The 19,988-nt window shown below is 38.2% G+C and overlaps 3 protein-coding genes across 3 annotated transcripts; 1 reads left to right on the top strand and 2 right to left on the bottom strand.

Annotated features, from left to right (window-relative positions):
* Positions 1-2,088: 2,088 nt before the first annotated feature.
* LOC132167970 (pentatricopeptide repeat-containing protein At3g49240, mitochondrial) lies at positions 2,089-4,341 on the top strand. Its single transcript, XM_059579026.1, has one exon. It carries the CDS (start codon positions 2,165-2,167, stop codon positions 4,181-4,183), a length of 2,019 nt encoding a protein of 672 aa, XP_059435009.1. The 5' UTR covers positions 2,089-2,164; the 3' UTR covers positions 4,184-4,341.
* A 993-nt stretch (positions 4,342-5,334) lies between these two features.
* Positions 5,335-11,059, bottom strand: LOC132180687 (E3 ubiquitin-protein ligase SINAT5-like). The gene is made up of 3 exons (XM_059593596.1): positions 10,512-11,059; positions 9,144-9,530; positions 5,335-6,093 (listed from the first exon to the last, which is right to left on the bottom strand). Exons 1-3 carry the CDS (start codon positions 10,773-10,775, stop codon positions 5,731-5,733), a joined length of 1,014 nt encoding a protein of 337 aa, XP_059449579.1. The 5' UTR covers positions 10,776-11,059; the 3' UTR covers positions 5,335-5,730.
* Positions 11,060-13,547: 2,488 nt separating this feature from the next.
* On the bottom strand, positions 13,548-19,527 carry LOC132181494 (CLP protease regulatory subunit CLPX1, mitochondrial). The gene is made up of 14 exons (XM_059594747.1): positions 18,732-19,527; positions 18,449-18,510; positions 17,915-18,015; positions 17,741-17,824; positions 17,029-17,075; positions 15,924-15,998; positions 15,734-15,811; positions 15,438-15,494; positions 15,283-15,353; positions 15,073-15,172; positions 14,812-14,916; positions 14,325-14,387; positions 14,042-14,164; positions 13,548-13,888 (listed from the first exon to the last, which is right to left on the bottom strand). The coding sequence occupies exons 1-14, from the start codon at positions 19,284-19,286 to the stop codon at positions 13,697-13,699; spliced, it is 1,713 nt and encodes a 570-aa protein (XP_059450730.1). The 5' UTR covers positions 19,287-19,527; the 3' UTR covers positions 13,548-13,696.
* Between the last annotated feature and the right edge of the window lie 461 nt (positions 19,528-19,988).

Here is a 19,988-nt window from a genome sequence, read left to right as displayed (position 1 = left end):
TCAAAGTCTCTTTCTTCTTCATCTTTCCACTTGCGTTTCATGTAATAAGGACAAGTTCAAATTATCCTCAAGAGGGATATGATCGATATACAATATAGGGTTGAGTCCACTTGACTCGTGAATCGTGGCAACAAAAAATATATCAAGGAATTTGTGGAAATAAAAGTATATAATAAGTAAATAAGTAAAATATATCAAGGAATTTATGAGGCAACGAGGAGTTGACTTCCCATTAATTGTTCTTACATATCATACAATTATATATATCTTTCAATTACTTGCCTCAGTTAGTGATTAACAACCAGCTTCCTTCCTACCATTGACATGGACATTGTGTCACTTTCCGAGGATATTAATTTTTTTTTTTAAAGGTTATATTTTCATATATAATTTATATAAATGTGAGATGTGTCAGAATGACTAAGTTTACGTGCGTTTTACGTTTTATTTTTTGTCGGGCACTCACTCGCTGGCGAGTGTATCTCACGCGCCTCTCAAGGACCTCCAACCACCCCTCCTCCACCAGTGTTGTTGTAGTGGTTGTTTTTTGCTTGTAGTTTTTCTGTTGTATTTTTGTATTTTTTGTTGTATTTTGTGTTTCATATGGGATACTGTTTTCCTGATTTGATCTTGTGGAAACAAAATTTTTGGCTAGTGTTTGTCCTTCAACGGCTTCCAATTGGTTTACTACAGTACCTTTCCTATAACAACCCCTTCACTGTGGTTGTTGCCTTCATTGCTTGGGACCCTTTACGGAGTCCTTTTGTCACTTGTTACTGCCTTGTGTGGCCCTTGGAAAGGCCCGGCTTGTTTATGATTCTTTTGGGATCATGAATGAAACCATTGTCTATTGTCTGTTATTATTACTGTATTTGTACTGCATTTTTTATTTAGGCTTTGTTGTTGGGTTGGCCACCCTTTTGTTATTGTATGATCCGTTGTAACCGTTTCCCTTATTTGATTAAAAAAAAAAAAAAAAAAACAATTCATATGTCGTTGTTTTGTTTTTGTTTTTGGTTCCATTGCAAATAGCCAAATATTGTATGAATGGTCTACAGACTCTAAACATGAAATCTAATAAAGAGACGTGATGCGTACGCGCGCATAGAGGCCGTTGCCATCAATCTGCCCCAGCTTCTCTAGGCAGATAATGGGCCTAGAGGCCCACAATCCCAGTCAATTGAACCCAAACAACTTGCAAGTTTTATTCATTTTCTGCGGCCCATAAATAGGACTAGAATAAGAATGAGAGCCCAGTCTGATCTGGGCTGAGAATATGGGAAGAAAGTTTGTTCAACTCTTTGGTTTCTTGGGGAAAATATGTGCTGTAGCCTGTAGTTAACTAAAACTACATTTCTATTTGAAATAGATAACCACACGTTTTTCTTTATTTATTTATTTTAACTAACTGATTTTCAGATGTATTTTTCATCTTCTATTATTTATTAATATTTTCTTATTCATCATAAAGCATAAAGAAAGAGAGATTGAGAGAGAAAAAAACAAAATACTTATACATTGATGGACAATGCTTCTTCGCATTTGGGAAAGTAGCCTAACTCAAATGCAAAATGCATTTAGTTTTATAGAATTTGATAGATACATTTTTTTAGGCATTTGATTAACTATTTTACATATACATAAGTTAGTGTGAGTGCTTTTAGAGCCCAATGCGTATTACTCGTAGTTGGAGCAACACACGGGCGCAATCAACATAATGTTTTGTTTATGTTTTTTGTTCTCAAAATAAATACATTATTAAACAAATCAAAACACAAACAGTTTTCACCTTTTATTTCAAATCAATGTATTTTTTTCAAATAAATCAAAAGCACATTAACAAAATGACCGCATTTTGATCGTGTTATTTGTCTAAATTATTAATAATTTCAATGATTAATAAATGGCCGTAATTCTAAGCACGCCAGGCTATTTTTTATTTTATTTTTTAATATTTTTTTTTTTAAAAAAAATTTGCCTTCACCCATTAATAAAACCAGCTTGCTTGATAGGTGGCCAATAACGGACTGACACATGATGATAAAGGGTGACATGATTTACAGCAGATTATTAACCTGAAAACCTCTCTCTTTTTCTACCGTAAACCCTCTTCCTCCCAAAACCCTCATATCTCTATTGCTCTCTCTGAACTCACACACAGAAAATGGCACTCTCCAAACCCACCTTCCTCACCCACCTCAAAACCTTAGCCAAACCGCACCACCACCCACCACCAGCAGCCGCCTCCTTCATCTCCCTCCGCCGCTCCCTCTCATTCTCCTCCCCAGAAGAAGCCGCCGCAGAACGCCGCCGCCGCAAGCGCCGCCTGCGCATCGAACCCCCTCTCTCCTCCCTCAACCGCACCCAACAACAACAACAACAATCTCCAAAACCCCAAAACTCTCAAATCCCACAAAACCCAAACTCCCCAAAACTCCCCGAGCCCGTCTCGGCCCTCTCCGGCAACCGACTCAATCTCCACAACCGCATTCTCAAGTTGATCCGTGAGAACGACCTCGACGAGGCTTCGCTCTTCACGAGGCACTCCGTCTACTCCAATTGTCGCCCCACCATCTTCACCGTCAACTCCGTCCTCAACGCCCTCATTCGCCAGTCCAAGTACGCTGACCTCCTCTCCCTCCACCGCTTCATCACCCAGGCTGGTATTGCCCCCAATATCATCACCTACAATCTCATTTTCCAGACCTATCTCGATTGTCGAAAACCCGACACCGCCTTGGAACACTACCGCCAGTTCATCAACGACGCACCCATCAACCCCTCTCCGACGACCTACCGGATTCTCATCAAAGGATTGGTGGATAATGGAAAACTTGCCAAAGCCATGGAATTGAAAGAGGAGGCTTTTGGGGTCAAAGGGTTTGCCGCAGACCCCATTATGTACCATTATTTGATGAATGGGTGTGTGAGGAGTGGGGATTCAGATGGGGTTTTTGGGCTTTTTGAGGAGTTGAAGGAGAAAGTGGCAGGGTTTGTGGAGGATGGGGTGGTGTATGGTGGGTTGATGAAGGGGTATTTCATGAGGGGAATGGAGAAGGAGGCCATGGAGTGTTATGAGGAGGCGGTTGGGGCGGGTTCGAGGGTGAAGATGAGTGCTGTCGCGTATAATTCGGTGTTGGATGCTTTGAGCAAGAATGGGAAGTTCGATGAGGCCTTGAGGTTGTTTGACAGGATGATTCAGGAGCATAGCTTGCCGAGGCGGTTGGCAGTGAATTTGGGGAGTTTTAATGTGATGGTTGATGGGTATTGCGCACAAGGGAGGTTTAAGGATGCCATTGAGCTTTTTAGGAAGATGGGGGAGTATAGGTGTAGTCCGGATACTTTGTCGTTCAATAATTTGATTGAACAGTTGTGTAATAATGGAATGTTAGGCGAGGCTGAGGAGATGTGTAGGGAGATGGGGGAGAAGGGGGTGAATCCGGATGAGTTTACGTATGGGTTGTTGATGGATACTTGTTTTAAGGAGGATAGGGCTGATGATGCAGCTGGGTATTTTAGGAAGATGGTTGAGTCAGGGCTGAGGCCAAACTTGGCGGTTTATAATAGGTTGGTTGATGGGTTGGTTAAGGTGGAGAAGGTTGATGATGCGAAGTCATTTTTCGATCTGATGGTGAAGAAACTGAAGATGGATGTTGAGAGCTATGAGTTTATAATGAAGGCATTGAGTGAGGTTGGAAAGTTGGATGAGGTGCTCAATGTGGTTGATACAATGTTGGATGATGACGGGGTTGAGTTTAATGAGGAGTTGCAGGAGTTTGTGAAAGCGGAGTTGAGGAAGGAAGGAAGGGAGGAGGATTTGGGAAAGCTTATGGAGGAAAAGGAAAGGCAGAAGGCTGAAGCCAAGGCTAAGGAGGCTGAAGCTGCAGAAGCTGCCAAAAAAAGTGCAAGAGCTGCCATTTCTTCTTTACTTCCGTCCAAGTTGTTTGGAAATAAGGACAGTGACGCAGAGTCTGCAGAGACCAAGCAAACTGAGGCAGAGTCTGCTGAGGCCAATGGAAATGTTGTTGAGGCTACTCTTGCGAATGAAGAAGGGCAAGCTGGTCAAGAAGGGAGCTCTGGTGAAATTGCTCCTGTGGATGCTGTTGGGGAATTGGCAGACGAAACAGTTACTGAAGATGTGGGTTCAGATGGTATAGCGGCAAAAAGTGATGGTGCAAACTGAGCAGGTAACAGCTTGAATGTGCAAATTCATTGGCGATGACTTTGACGGGGAAAATGACCGTCTTTTGTGTTCCCTTTCTTCATTGAAACACTTGAAATACGAACCTAATGTCATCTGCTAGTTTAGTAAATTTATATATAATTAATATTGTTGGAAATGATGATGGTTTATTTACTTCATTAGTTTATTTCCTCTTAGTGTTGGTGGATTTATGGTTTTGAACATTTTTGAAATTGACACCCCCTTTGACTCTGTATCATAGTGTGTATCAAACTCAATTGTTGAAGCCGAGTACTGCAGTTATAATAAAGGGTGTTCTTTTCTTTAATGTGTCCTTTGAACCCAGAGAATCTCGGAATTTTGTTGTTGCAATTTATATCCTCTCTAATTGCCATTTAAAGGAGGGACTCCCATTAGACCCCACTGCAGATGCTATATATGTTGAAGCAAGCAGAAAAGGCTGAGAACTACTAGAGATGGTCATCTTGCCACTCCAAATGACATGATTATATCTACATTGCATGGTGAGGCATACAACATACTAGCCGATAACAAACATCGGCAACAGGATAGATATGATGTATATATTTTGGTAGTTGGACGTGGAGGCTAGTATCATCGAGATGCTGCAAGACACATGATGCTTAAAAGTGGCAGGGTTAGCCTAGGCGGCAGTCATTACATTTGATAAAAATTAGAACCCCGGATGCTAGCTAGCACCTCTTCATGCTAATGATGCTGGTCGGCAACACCATTCACTTTTTTCTGTTCCATTGCGGCTGCTTGACACAAACCTTAGTCATCAGTCTCAACATTCTTTTCTTTTGCAGTATCCAAGGTAGAGTGCTGACCTTGTTCATTTACAGGCAGACATTACTCATGGTCTTGATTTGCAAATTTGTGGCGACTTTGGTCAGCGTTTCCCCATTTCATCATGTGTCTGACTTCTGCATTATTGTAGTGACAAGAGAAAATCCAAACTTATTTTGTACCTTTCCTAAATATCCTTTACTTTTGGGAATATATCTACTGAGCACCTAAAATGCAAATGAAAATGGCCAAATTTTTACAGTCCAGTTTTATTCTCAAATCGACTCAGATGACCAATATAAATTGAAAATGAAGCATATTCGGCCAGAATAACGCGATCATACAACATCAAAAACCAGCAGGCTTATTATTATTTGTTGAGACACGAGACAAACTGGTCCTGGAGGCCATCATTCTTACAATTAGTGACGTGTGCTCAACGGCATCATACCAAAGCACTTGGAGACAAGCAGGACGCAACTCCAATACCTAACGCGTCTGGCATCCATTCACTTGTAATCTTACTCTTTAGATTCAGAAGGCAGTTAGTGATGTTATGAAGCAGGTGTTGATGGAGGAAGAGGTTGCTTATTATACAATTTGTAACAAGCTGATACTTCCGCAAGTCCTCAAAAAACTTTCATCCATTACAACATACCAGAAAAATCGAATCAGTTACAACACACACATCCCAAAGATAAAACATTCAAGATGCCTTCAGATTTCAGAATCATCTCTCAGCTACAGAGATTCGGTATGCACACCCCAGCGTCTGGATTTTGTTGTTCTTTCCATATCCTCCCAGTAACTCTCAGCTTCAGCTCCTTTCTATCCCCACCCGAGAAGAAGAGAGCCATGTTTCGTTGGATAATGAGACCATCATGGCTGTCCCTGACCTTCCGGTGACTATCTCGGATACTTCGTGGGGTACCCTCCCATATGAGTTTCCTCCCATTTGCCCCAACTTCAAGGCTATAACTATAGTTCCGAGCCTCATTCTCGTCACCCATGAAACGGAGAAATGCCATGTAAACAGGGGCCATGCCAAGCTGGAAGGCTTCAAAGTGAAGGCAGAAGTATTGACCAAAACAATGAAAGACCTGACAAAAAAGAGCAGCAAAGCCAGTATTAGAAGCACATTGAAACAGCATTTTTTTTTTTTTTTTTTTTTTTTGATAGTTTAGTTATAAAGAGTTCTTTATCAAAACAAGACAAACTGTTAGTGGGCTGCGCTACTGTTGTCCAGTGACATGCTAAGATTAGTATATTTAACAAAAGCGAGAGCTTCATGATCTATCTTTTGGTTCTCACAATCCATTGATATGTATAGGAATATGAACACCTCACCATAGGACAATTCATAGGAGACACCTCATATGCACAGAAAACTCATAGGGACATCTCACCACCTTCTACAACAGGGACAGAGTATTCGTCTGTTTCTCTATAACACTCCCCCTTAAACCGGAGTTTATATATGATGTTTTTTTAACAAATACATAATTCAATCTCATTATCAAAGAGCAGAAGGGTGAAACCATTAGTATACAAACGAACAAAGAAAAAACCCCTTTTAAGGAAAAAAGAAGAAGAATATAGCATGTAAACCTAGCTTGTAACAAATGAATTCTTATTAACACACAGACTTTGTAAAAACTCATCTGTAGGCTGAAAATACTATCAAATTGGTTGAAAAACAAGCAGCAGCAGAAAACACCACAAAACCGGTTGTAAAATCACAAAATCGGTCAAAAACGAATTGAACTGGACAAAAGACTGCCAGAATTGGCTGCAACAATGCTGAACTGGCGAAATATCATCAAACTAGATGAGGAAACAATATGAACTGACCAACATATCACCGAATCGGATGAAAATGGCTGAAAACAAAGAACATCACCAAACCAGCTGAAAACCAAGCTGAACTGGCCGAAAACACAACAAAACCTGTCGAAAAGAAACAAAATTGGCCGGCACAGGTCAAAACAACTTTGGTGCCTGACAGCAACAATGCTGAAAATACCAAACGGGCCAAAAGGAACACGAATAGACACCATTGATAGCTACACAGTGTCAGCAGACCACCACAACAATGACAACCCCAACCAACTACTGGCCACCACCCAACCATCGTAGATTCACCAGCGTTGACAAACACTCACCATCAGCAACCACCAAAGGTTGGCTCGCCATCTTTTACACTCTTGTTAACCACAACCAAACAACACAATACACCACTAGCAATCTGATAAGATAACTTTGAATTGAAAATTGACTAGGTTGGATTAAGATTCTTCCTCATGATGGGCTATTACATAAATAAGGGATTCCCCATAAACGCCATAGAGCTACAAACGGAGAAGGACTATGTTTATTTATAGTTGCTAAATTAACATGAGTGATTTAAGGGAAGGAATCATGTCCATGCCAAAACAAGGAAGCTTTCTATAACACCCGCTTTAAGTGGTATAATATTGTCTGCTTTGGGCCTCAACCTGCATGGTTTGTTATTGGGTTTACCCTAAAATGCCTCATACCATTTAGAGAGAGCATGCTCTGTTATAACCAGATCCTCTTTCTCACACCCAGGTGATGTAAGACGCCACAATCACCCCTCTTAGGACCTAGTGTCCTTGCTGGCAACCCTCTTAGGACCTAGTGTCCTTGCTGGCGACCCTCATAGGCTTGTGCATATTCCTCTCATCCTAGGCTGAGCTTCAACTTTGATACCATATGTAACACCTTGCTCAAAGTGGTATGATATTGTCCGCTTTGGGCTTTAACCCGAATGGTTTTATTATTTACTTTACCCTAAAAGGCCTCATACCATTTAAAGAAAGCATGCTTTATATGAGCACATCCCCTTTCTCACATCCAAGTGATGTGGGATGCCACACTTTCCTTGCGAGTCCATTTCCATGCTTGGTAGTTGGTTGTTGAGTTGGATGGACTTAACATTCCCACCCCCTTGAGATCAACTTTCTCCTCAAGGTTGAAAATCAACTTCCTGTGTACATAAGGGCGCGTTACGCCATTAATTATCAACTTTTTCCTTGGATGGACTTAACGTTCCTGATTACTTATTAAAAAGCAAAAAAATGAAACCGGCTTTAGGTGAATGAGCAACTTCCCATGTGGCGTCTTCTTTGGGCAGGCTTGTCCATAACCTAAATTGCTCATGGTCTTTGCCCTTCTTGCGAATGGTGCGTTGGTTTAACACCCACAAAGGTATCAATTGCCATGTGCGAGATTCCCAAGGTGGTTTTCACCTGTTTTGTGGTGCCACCTTCATACCTGACGATAAGATCTTGTTGCTATACTTTTCTTCTTGTAACCGTGCTAACCCAATGACTGACTTGAGAGTAGTTGGTCGAAACATTTTGACATTAATTTGAATATCTTCTCGCGAAAATTCGGTCAATTCAATCCATTGGTACCATTTGAAAGCCTCTCTTTCCAAATAAAAAGAGGCTATGCAAACTTGTTGGGGAGGTGCCATTTTATGGTAGTAGAATAGTTGCTCAGCTCGATCAAGCCACCTCAATGGTTCACCTCCGTCGTTGTGAGGAAATTCGAGAATGAATGGAGTTCCAGTGAGCCTAGGAGGTTTGGTGGCTAGAGGAATTGGTGGAAACTCCGTTGAATGCGATGGCAGTGGTGGTGCATTTCAGATGATGTAATTATCACCAAAAAGATAAATATCATACAGTATACAGTTCCATAAATGGTCTAAATAGAAACCACCAAAAAAACCATTACATTTCCTTTGGTAAAAAATTAGTTGTGGGCCTAAACTATTTGTTAGATTCTAAATTCATCCCTGAACTATTATTAATTGTTTCAATTAGTCCTTCAAGTTCTAGAAATGTCTCAATGTTACTATCAATTTTGCACTATTTGAGGACGTTCTGAAGCCATGCTAAAATGCATATGTGAATTTGTGTGTGTGTGTGTGTGTGTAAATATCTGACTAGATCACATAGCCGCATCAATGAGCTCCTTTATAGTATGGAATATAGGTCCATTGCAATCTGTAAAGATATAAAAATTTGGCTCAAGCCATCATTGAAAAACAATTATGGAGGCACATCACATATTGCTTATTATGTAAAATCCAACCAAAGAATCTAAATGCAATTGTCACACTTACCGTGAGCATCCAAGTGGCATTCTCTACTTCTCGGGGATTTGACTTCACATAGCGATGGTTGAATGTGCATCCTGTGTGCATGTCCACCTTGTGATCATCTCTCAGATGGGCAACCAGGAAAGGTATATCCCCAACAACAGAGCACTCTGATCCGGCGTATGGACAATTATATGGTCTGAAATTACATATTGACTCATGCTTAAGCTTACTGTAGTATGGAAATATTTCAGGGCATCCCAACGAGTAATATTTGCAGGGCAGTTCAAGTGACTCAGCCACCTTCTCCAAGGCTAAACACCTAATATCTCCAAGCTCTTGTCTACAAGTGGGGCACCGGTTGTGTACCCTTGTTTTACAGGTAGAACACAGTGTATGTCCATTGTGGCACTGCATAAAAAGGTAATTTGTTACTTTTAAAAAGAGGAGCTACAAGCAACAATCTCTCAGAAATCTACATTTTATAATATATATTTATTGTGTCTTTCTTTTTTCAGGCACACATCAGCCAGTACATTCCAAACAAAATCAAGAATTCATTGCACCCTTAGTCAAATATTAGATATTTGAAGCCATTAGCACTAAAATATCAAATCTCCCCACTTCAGCGTTCCTTTCTAATGCACAGCTATGCTAGCCAAATTTCTAGGCCAAATATCTCACAATCCACTTACTGATTCTACGTAAATACTCTACAGTCTCCATCCCTCAACTCTGTAAATCACATAGAAGCTCTAGAAAGGTGTTTTATGACCTACCGTGGCCTGAATCAGATGATCAAGGCACCCAATGACCAACCAGATTTTAGGCGCTCCTTTTGTTGGAAAACCAGGATTGCCTAAAAGGAAATATATAGGGGGTAAATAATATTGAGAGAAGTTTGATTCCTTAATTTAATAAACATTCTCCTCTGAGCGTATTCCATAACTAATTACGAATTCTCCAATCAGCAATTGTTTAAATCACCTGCTCCATTGATCCCTGAACAATCTATTGCTTAAGAGAAATGCTCGCCCAGAAAATTAAAACCAACAGTCGATCAACTATTCTATGTCCAACAAATCCTTCAAAACTCAGGTCCACAAATCTACCCAAACCATTCCCACTAATCAATCTCCAAAAATATCCCCAAAACACACTAAATCTGAAATATGCCAATCAATTTCTTTCAAAGCCAATTCTCCAAATTCACTCGATCCCAACTCAGATCCCCATAAAATCCCACAAACATATCCAAGCAAACAGTTTTCCAACAACCAAAACAAAAGGCCATATGCACAAAACATATACAAAACCACATAGAACTCCAAAACAATTAAAAACATGTCCTTTTTCTAAAGAAAGAAGAAGCACATAGAGAAGACAAGAGACCTGATGGATTGGTGGGTACATGGAATTGGTGCAGACGGGGCATTCCAGCAACTCGTGGACGCTGGTGGCCGGTGTGATCGCCGTGGGACCCACAATGTTAACCCCATTAACGTTGTTGCCATTGCGAGGCTTGGAGGACGAGAAGTCGGAGTGGTGGTGAGGATGTGGATGAAGACCATGGTGCTGGTGCTGTTGTTGGTGGTGGTGGATCTCATCCTCGTCCAAATCCGAGACTGAAACGCACTCTATGTTGTCCATGTCCATTCTCACCCACCAAACCCCCAAACCCAGAGACACCCACTACAGATTAACCAAAATCAGAATCAAAATCCCCCAAAAATAGAAAGGGAAACTCAGTGTCTCCTCTTCCCTTGGTTTACCTTCTCTTTAAGAATATTAATGAAATTTAGAAGAAGAAGAAGAAGAAGAGGAAGAAGGGAAAGAGAGAGAGCGCGAAGATTGGAAGGAGATGGATGGATTCTGCGGAACCAAAACAACCCCCTCCCTCTCTCTCTCCCTCACAAAGAAGAGGGTTTCTTTTTTTTTTCTTTTTTTTTTGTGGGAAAGAAGAGGTTCTTTTCTTTCTTGGTTGGCTATTTCTTTTTCCCTTTTTCTTTTTTTCTTTTTTTAATGTAAAAATTTTTGTTCTAGAATTTATTTTCCTAATTCGAGCGAAGAAGTTGGGTATACAGTGTCCGTATATCCCTTGATTGCTAAATCCTCTTCAATTTCTGTTTTTCCTTTCTGATTTGTGCAGGACTTTTAGGAATAATTAGGACAGCAAGAGAAAACATTTTTCCATACAATTCTAGCTACAACCGTTTGGTTTGGTTTAGCAGTTTTTAAAACCACAATTTTACCTGCGTTTTTTTAAATTTAATTTTTCTTTTTCTTGTCGATTACAAGAAGAATAATGCTAAGTATCATCTTTTTATTTTCTTTTTATCCTTTTAAAGTTGATGTGGCTTTTAAAATCACCATTAAATTTTAGATAAATCATATTTGAATTTTGATCTAATGGTGATTTTGAATTTTAGGAGGATAAAAAATATGGTATTAAACAAACACGACACTTTCTAAATTTTTTATTTTTTCCTTGTAGGCATTTTGAAAACCATAGGGTCTATGATAAATCATCTATATTTGTCTTTGCCAGAAAGAAGCTCAGGAAAAACAAAAAAGAAAAAGAGAATATAAGAAAGAAATTGGTTACAGATGGCAATAATTATGGAGAGTATATTTGCCCAACAAAAGTCCAACTTTTGCCTTATTTATTTTTAAAAAATAAAATAAAATAAAAAATGAAAAAAATGTTTAAAGCAACCCTATCTATTTTTTGTCTTTCTTTTATTTGGTATTTTTAAAAAAATGAAAAATGGTATTTTTTTCATAATAATGTCATTTTTTTTAAGAAAATGCCATTATTATGAAGAAAAATACTATTTTTCATTTTTAAAAAAATACTAAATAAAAGAAAGGCCAAAAATAGATAGGGTTGCTTAAGACATTTTTTCCATTTTTCATTTTGGTTTTTTTAGAAAAAAAATAAAAGGTAAAAGTTGGACTTTTGTTGGACAAAAAAGTTGGGCCTTTAGCATTTCTCTATATATATAGCTAGTACAAGCACAGCCAGAGCAATGAATGATGCCAGATGGCTTTCTTCATTGTAGATGACTTACACAGATTAAATAGCAATTTTCATATCTACCCTTTTCTCTTCACAAATAAAACTTCCATGATTATGTTAACTAGGATTTTTTATTTTTGTATAAAGATAGAAACTTGTTCGTGTAACATTGTTTTTATATTATCTTTTTGTTGGATGTGCATGGAACGTTCAAGTACAATTGCAAATGGCACAAATGATGAAAGTTCTTGGGGGACTATTCATAACCTTTTCTTCAGCATATTTGGCTTGGATTTATCAGCGAGCGTGAGAGACCTCATGTAAGATTAAGCTCTATGAGAAGGTGGCTGAATAGTTCAAAATTTATTTAGACAACTGAGTATAAACTCTCACACATTAACTGTCAAAATTGAACTAATTGCTGTATATCCTTTATTTGACTTGACCTAACATGTATGCTATAAAAAGGTCCAACTTAAAAAGGCATAATTATGCTGACATCTGTGAAAATAAGAAACTAATTTAAGAAATTTTCTCAAATCTAATTTGAAAAAAAAAAAATTGTCAGTTGAAAAGTCAATAATAAAATAAAAAAATATATGGCCATCACCCTCATGGCCTCATGATTCACTAGGAAGAAATCACAACAGTCCTCATTGTGCATTGCCCTTTGATTGAACATGAAGTTAAAAGAGATTTCTATTTAGAGAGGTGAGAGTTCAAATCTAAATTCATTGCTTTCACTAAACTCACTATATTTGAAAACCTCACTAACCTGCCACGTAGATAAAGGAGCAGTCAAATTAAATCAACTTATAAAGGAAAGGACAAATTTTTCTTTCAAAGAGAGTTGACAAAATTTTTTCTAACCCAATCTATAAAACTACCATGTATCCCTTCTCACATGCTTTAAAAAAATTATGTAATTTTCAGATGCTAATTAAAAATTTATGTGATTCCTACAACTCAGTTTAGAAATCCAAAAAGGAAATAGAACACACAATTTTAGTGTCTACTGACTCATCACTATGGTGATGCATGAATGATTGCTCTATGGAACCTTAACTTTTAATCCACGATTTAGGTGTAAAACACCTTAAATATATGTGAACCAATCCAAAATCTGGGATTTCCTTTTTTTTTTTTTTAAATAATTGAAAATTCGTTAAAGGGTGGAAATGCGCAACCCGATTACAAAGGAAGAATATAAGAGATATACCTAATAAGGAAAAGATAAAAGTAAATAAATTCTGTTGAATTCTTGGGGTATGTATGATATTCTATTATAAGCATACGTTTTCACCTATCAAATAGGCCAAGCAACTGCACAATTATAGATCTGCAATTTCTGTTCACTATTCAGAAACCCTAAAAAAATCAGGGAAAGGAGAAGTTTCTGTTTAGAATGATGGAGGTAAATTATATATTTATTAAATCAAGCACTGCAGACCATTGGAGCATTGTGCTATGTAGTACAATTGCAAATTATATACTCATTAAATAAATGTATAACTAATTATGTACAAAGGATGAGAGTACAAATAAATTTCACCAGAGGTTACATGCTGGCAACAATACGAGCTTCTATTTCCACCTCAGGTTCTCCCTCGTGTGAAAGATAACGATCCAATGCACCCTTGCCATAGAGGATCTTAGCTCCGCGCCCGCGTCCGCGTCGGTCGGACCCAACAGCCTCTTCATCAACTACCACTGCATCTATTATATCATCACCTGTTCTAACATCTGGAATCTGCAAAAGATTGGATAACTAATAAAAGGCATATCGTCTGAAAGTGATAATTCCAAATATTTTATGGAGCAATATGATGCACAGCAATAAAGGTAAGAAATACTAGGAGAATTTTTTTTTTGATAAGTAAAAACTTGGAGAAATTTTACTTACCTCATACATAGCATCCATCAATATATCCTCCAATATTGCTCGTAAGCCCCGAGCCCCCGTGTTCTTTGATATTGCTTTTCTAGCAATTAATCTCAAGGCATTTTCCGTTGAATGCAGCTTGACCTATAACATTTGTGAAAACAGAATGAGCAATATATTCTGCAAGCCTAACATGGACAAGCAAGATAGTATTGAACATGCAAGACATCAACATTTTTAATAGAACGGCTAGAGTTTGAAACGATCTATAAGAAGAAAGAGTGGTCTCAGAAGAAAAACTTACGCCATTCATCTGGAACATCTTTTTGTATTGTTTCCCAAGGGCATTTTTTGGCTCTGTAAGGACCTACAAAACGTTATTGACATAAGTTGAATTAATAATGTCGATATTTGTGCTGAATAAAAAGCTTTGAAAAGGTTACAATGCTGCCATTTGTCAGAAGTACAATTAAAAGGGACCAATAACATGAAACAAATAATTTCCCACCACATCCAACCCAATAAAAACAACGAGAAGTAAGATTAAAAAAAAATATGGCCAAATGTGTCAAAACTTAATTCATGAAGACGACTATAAAACAATTGTTAGCTCAGTGAGTTTGTCAAGCTATGTCTGTCAATATCTCTACTTGATCCATAATCCTCTTTATCATACCATAAAAGACATAGAGGCACAAAAATAAAAAGTGTAAATGTCATTGTCACACACTTTTTTTTCTTTTCTTTTTTCTATTTTTTCAGAACAAGACAAACAAGATACGACGTATCACCTGCACGAGTTGGTTTTCAGTTAGAGCCGACAAACTGACAAGAATGGGAAACCGTCCAACAAATTCGGGTATTAAACCGTACGAAATAAGGTCACTACTTTCAACCTGCCAACAAGAACACTTGCATTAGAAAGCAAATATCCAAAACTGCTGCAAAATATTAGTTATGTGAATTAGGGTTTCTTATTTAAGATAAATTATAATTAACAAAAAGAAGGCCATAAGCTGTTACTTTTTAATTGAAGACAAGAGTGCACTTACAGTCTCCAATAAAGATGATGCAACAGCAGCATCTGTAACACCACCAGCCCTCATGTTGGCACGTACAGGAGCACCAAATCCGATAGAAGAATCTTGGCGCCTGGAATGGAAAAAAAAAAAAAAAAAAACACTACCAATTAATTTTTTTTTTAAGAAAAAAAGCAAGTTACACAACTAATACCACAAAATTTTATCTCTATATTGGCCAACCTTTCTGAGATTGTTTTCTCCAAGTCATTAAAGGCGCCTCCACAGATGAAAAGAATGTCCTTTGTGTCAATCTGTGAAGATACAATAACAGCACATATAATTTAAAAACTGACTTTTTTTCCTGATCTGTGAAAAGAATACCGCAGTGCATGTACCTGTATATTTTCACCTCTAGGGTGCTTTCGAGCTCCCTTCTCAGGAACATTGACAACCTAGAACAGAGGGAACCCATAGATCAGATAGTAAAGAAGTAAATATCCACTCTACCAAATAAAAGTTTAGATAATTCTTGTAGTTAATGTGTTTATCCATGACCAAGGGTTGTAATATTCTATAAAGGGTTCTGAGGCTGACTCAACAGTAACACATCATCTCCATTGTGTCCAACTGGTAACTTACAAGGGACTGTTAATTAACTTTCATCGCCAATTTACATAAAAAGTGCACTTACTGTTCCTTCCAGCATCTTTAGTAATGCCTGCTGAACACCCTCCCCAGACACATCTCTACTAATGTTAAGGCTCTCAGCCTGTAAAGTAGAAAAGTGGAAGATGTAGAAACCTTTAAAAATGGACAAAAGAAGTTCTTTCCAAAAATATAAAGAGGAGAGAGAATTGAGTAAAAAAAAAGGTAAGGGGAACCTTTTTGGTAATTTTGTCAACTTCATCAATGTAAACAATGCCCTGCTGGGCAGCTGCCACATTATAGTCAGCAACCTGAAATATAAATGCACAAGTAAAACACCTATAGTCAATAATCCACCATATGCATAGAAGTGCATATTAAGGGAAAGAAAAGCTCATGCTTATATTTAAGGGAAACGAAGAAAAAAACATCTCCGAAATACTTCTAATTGATGAAATTGATATGAAGTGTAAAATTCCTCAGAATAATACTACAAGTCAGAAAAACACCTCTATTAATGAATAAGTTTCTATTGCAGCATGCATATTTTTCCTCTCTTAGGATAAGAGAGGAATGTCCGCCCGTGCAAGAGAGAGAACGAGAGAGGCAGAAGTGATTGTCGAAGATGACATAGTCGGAATATTGGTTTGCTTAATACAAGGACATTATAATGACTGAGTAGAAGCTGAGGTACAAAATGAAGGCTTGAAAATTTGAATAAGGTAGAGAATGAAACGTATATATTGGTAAGAACTGAGATAAGACTATGCATAGTTTAACTATACACTTGGAGTTCTACAGTCAAAGATATTGATTCAAGATTTGTATTTCCAATACCAAACAGTTTGACACGTCCAATGCAGAAAGCACTATACAAGGTAATAACTCATACAAGTGAATAAGGCATGACAACCATCCTGTACAAACTAATGACCCGGGGTCAAGCAGTAACCGGTTTTAAAGTATGGATAAATCTCAGTTGCAAACCAAACATTACAATGCCTGGTTGCCTTGACATGATTGCCTCCAGAAAACTGCTAAAACTATACTTCTCTCTGACTATCTCTGCCTCTGGCATAAAAACAAAACTCATTTGCACTCTCATCGAAATCTAAAACCAAAAGACAATAAAATTTTACATGTTCAGCTTGAAAATATCATCCACTACAAGGTGATGGAGAAAAAGAGGGAAGCAAAGATAATAAAGATTGTAAGTAGAAAATAGCAATTCCCGAATAACATGCACATATTCCACTGAAGGGAAGTCATGAATGTTCAGAATATATTAGCGCTTCAAAAAAATTATGATGCATATAAATAGAGTAGGCTTGTCAGAAATACCATAAGGAGTTTGTACAATATAGACTCCACATCTTCCCCGACATATCCTGCCTGCAAATAACAACATGAGATCATGGCCACACAAAAATCAAGACCCATTACTAATTCTACTCAACTGTGCATAACAGACAGCAATTACACTTCAAACCAAGAAAGTAAATCACTACCCATTAACTAAAAATTAACATGTCTATGCATAAGTTTTCTACAAACTAAATCTGTGATTGGTGCATTGCCCTTCACGGCTTGGGTTGATTCTGTCTTGTAGCTAAGATAGGCACCTGGTCAAAAAGAAGAGAAGGGTAGCAAGTTGGTCTTTTTACACCAGTTGCAACCCTCTAATGGCATTCTGACCAATTTAATAAGGCCAGGGATGTCTTCCAACTGTAAAACAGCCCAACTATCACGTGCAAATCACATGCATAGATTTCCCAAACCAGGTAATAGTTTGGGTCGGAAAAATTGTTTGAGGGGGTGGTTTGCAACAATTCTTTCAAATTAGGTGGTCAATCACCTAAATTGAAACATTAGTGGGGAACATCACAAACCATGTGATAGTTTGGGTTGGAAAATGTAGTTTTTCCAAATTTCTTTGACCATAAATGCAGTCTTCCCAAAAGCAAAATAGCATTTATGCATTTGCAAAATTCTCAATAAAGAATAAATTGAGGGGTGACGATACCCAGTTACAAAGCAACAAAGAGTCAACAACTTGCCTGAGTCAGCGTAGTTGCATCTGCAATAACGAAAGGAACATTCACAAACCGAGCCAAAGTTTTGGCAAGTAATGTCTTCCCTGTCCTTGAAATAGCATTTGAGAAGAATAAGTAGAGCAGTACCAACATGAACTGAAAAGCACTTAAATACAAGGATTACAATAAATTACCTGATCCTGTTGGCCCCATTAGAAGGATATTACTTTTCTCAAGTTCTACTCGATCATCATCCACTACATCTGCTTTCTTGTTACTTGATTCTTCTGCTGGCCTAACTTTCCAAATAGTAGTAACATGTTAGATATGGTGATCTAAACCTAATAACCATGGTTAATTGTAGCGACCAGCAAAACGCGAACACAAGATTGCACGCACTAAGTATTTGCCTTGTAATCCAAAGGTATTCATGCAGCACTCCCCATAAGGGGGAGATCAAGCAATCAATTTCTAAAAGCTCGGTATGACGGTGAGAGGGTATCACTCTTCCATAACAATTCAATAGTTGAAAATGCGGCGTAAAGCATTTAATTCATTCCAGCCATAGTGTACACCAATGTCATGAATGCATTTGAGGATTTAACTGTTACCCATGTGGTGTAGAAACCATAAGCTGATGCACATTGAAGGTAAATATGAAGAAAAAAATAAAATAAAAGGATGTATATTCAGACAAGTTATATGTATATTGAAGGTACAATACTAACCACTTTTGAAGGGACTCATAATATATCCTCTTATAATGATTGTAAACAGACACAGCAAGCACCTGTATCCAAGCAATAAAATTAGGAGAACTCAGAACTGTGAAAAAGATAAGTTCTGACTATTATACATTAAATAGACGAACAATATCAAAGGACATCATTCACCAAAATATAGACATACGCGACTCATCACTCACGTTTGAAAATGCAGCACTAATCCCATAACAAAAGCAAGCAATCATAAAAAGCCATACAAAACGAACTAAATGTAAACAAAATTCACCTTCTTGGCCCTCTCCTGACCAATTACAAACTTGTCAAGCCCCATACAAATCTCCTTCGGCGTCGGAAAATTATTCCCCATATTGGACCCTCCCCAGCACCCATCCTTCGAATTCGACCCAATCCCACCACCGCCCGAGCCGGTGCTCGTATCGCCACCACGAACCACATGCAAGCTCGAACTGCCCGTCTTTATCACCATTCCGTCCCCGGACCACACCTCCCGTGGGTCCCCATCGGAGCTCAACACAGTAGTAAACCTACTGCTCAACTTTTCGCTCCAATTCTTATCAAAACCACAACTTTGAGTGTTTCTCCGATTACTATCGGAGAATTGAGTACCCTTTTCGATGAACTCGCCGCGTAAAGACACGGGTTTGAAGGAAGTGAAGTGGTAGGGGGTGTTCATGTAGAGGTCATCCCACTTGGAACGGTGCGTACAGTGAGAGCTGGCCATGCGACCGTCGTGCATGTGGTTGAATACGAAGTAGCGGAACTGGGAGACCGTGAACGACGCCGTATCCTTGGAAGATTTGGATCTGAGCGCGGCAGCCATGTTGATGTGGGTGTGATAATACTTTTTTCCCCGGGAAAGTGAAGGAAAGGAGGGAAAATTTTAGGCTGGGATAAAAAGAATTCTAGGAATCATAGAGGGGTCCAAATGAGATTTTTTCAGAGGGGTTTGAGAGAATCGGACGCCAACTAAAATGGGCTTGTCAGAATTTGGGATTAATCATGTACGGTGGGAGAATTTTGTAGATACAAAGGGATCAGGGAAAGGACGTAGAACTTAAAAATTGTAAGACGGCAGAAAATATCTAATTAAAGAAAAGGGTCTATGAGGTTTCGAGAAAATCTACTATTATAAAACGACGTCGTCGGTTTAGCATAGCATCTGGGACCCATTTCAAAAATCTATTTTGTTTCCCTTTTTTTGGTTGTAGATTTTATTTTGTTTTGTTCTTCAGTGACTTGTATTAGAAGCCAAATCTTGGTCCACAATAGTGTGGCTTAAAAATCCTGTTAGGCAGGATTCTATTGAAGTGACTTCGAAACGAATAATCAGATATTATCTTCCATTGATTCAGAATGATTTTTTATGTTCTTGTTTTCAAATCAAATATTGCATTCCATTTTCAAAACTCTGAGTTTCAAAGTTTGGGCCCTATAGGTCATGAACCAATGATATAGTAAATCTTGTGATTTTATTTATTTTTTATTTTTATTCAATAAAGAGAAATGCAACATGCACTCTCAA

The sequence above is a fragment of the Corylus avellana genome, chromosome ca1 (genome assembly GCF_901000735.1).
Source record: "Corylus avellana chromosome ca1, CavTom2PMs-1.0".
NCBI classification, from domain to species: Eukaryota; Viridiplantae; Streptophyta; class Magnoliopsida; order Fagales; family Betulaceae; genus Corylus; species Corylus avellana.
Note: the sequence above shows the minus strand (reverse complement) of the source record. Positions and strands in the feature narration are given on the sequence as shown.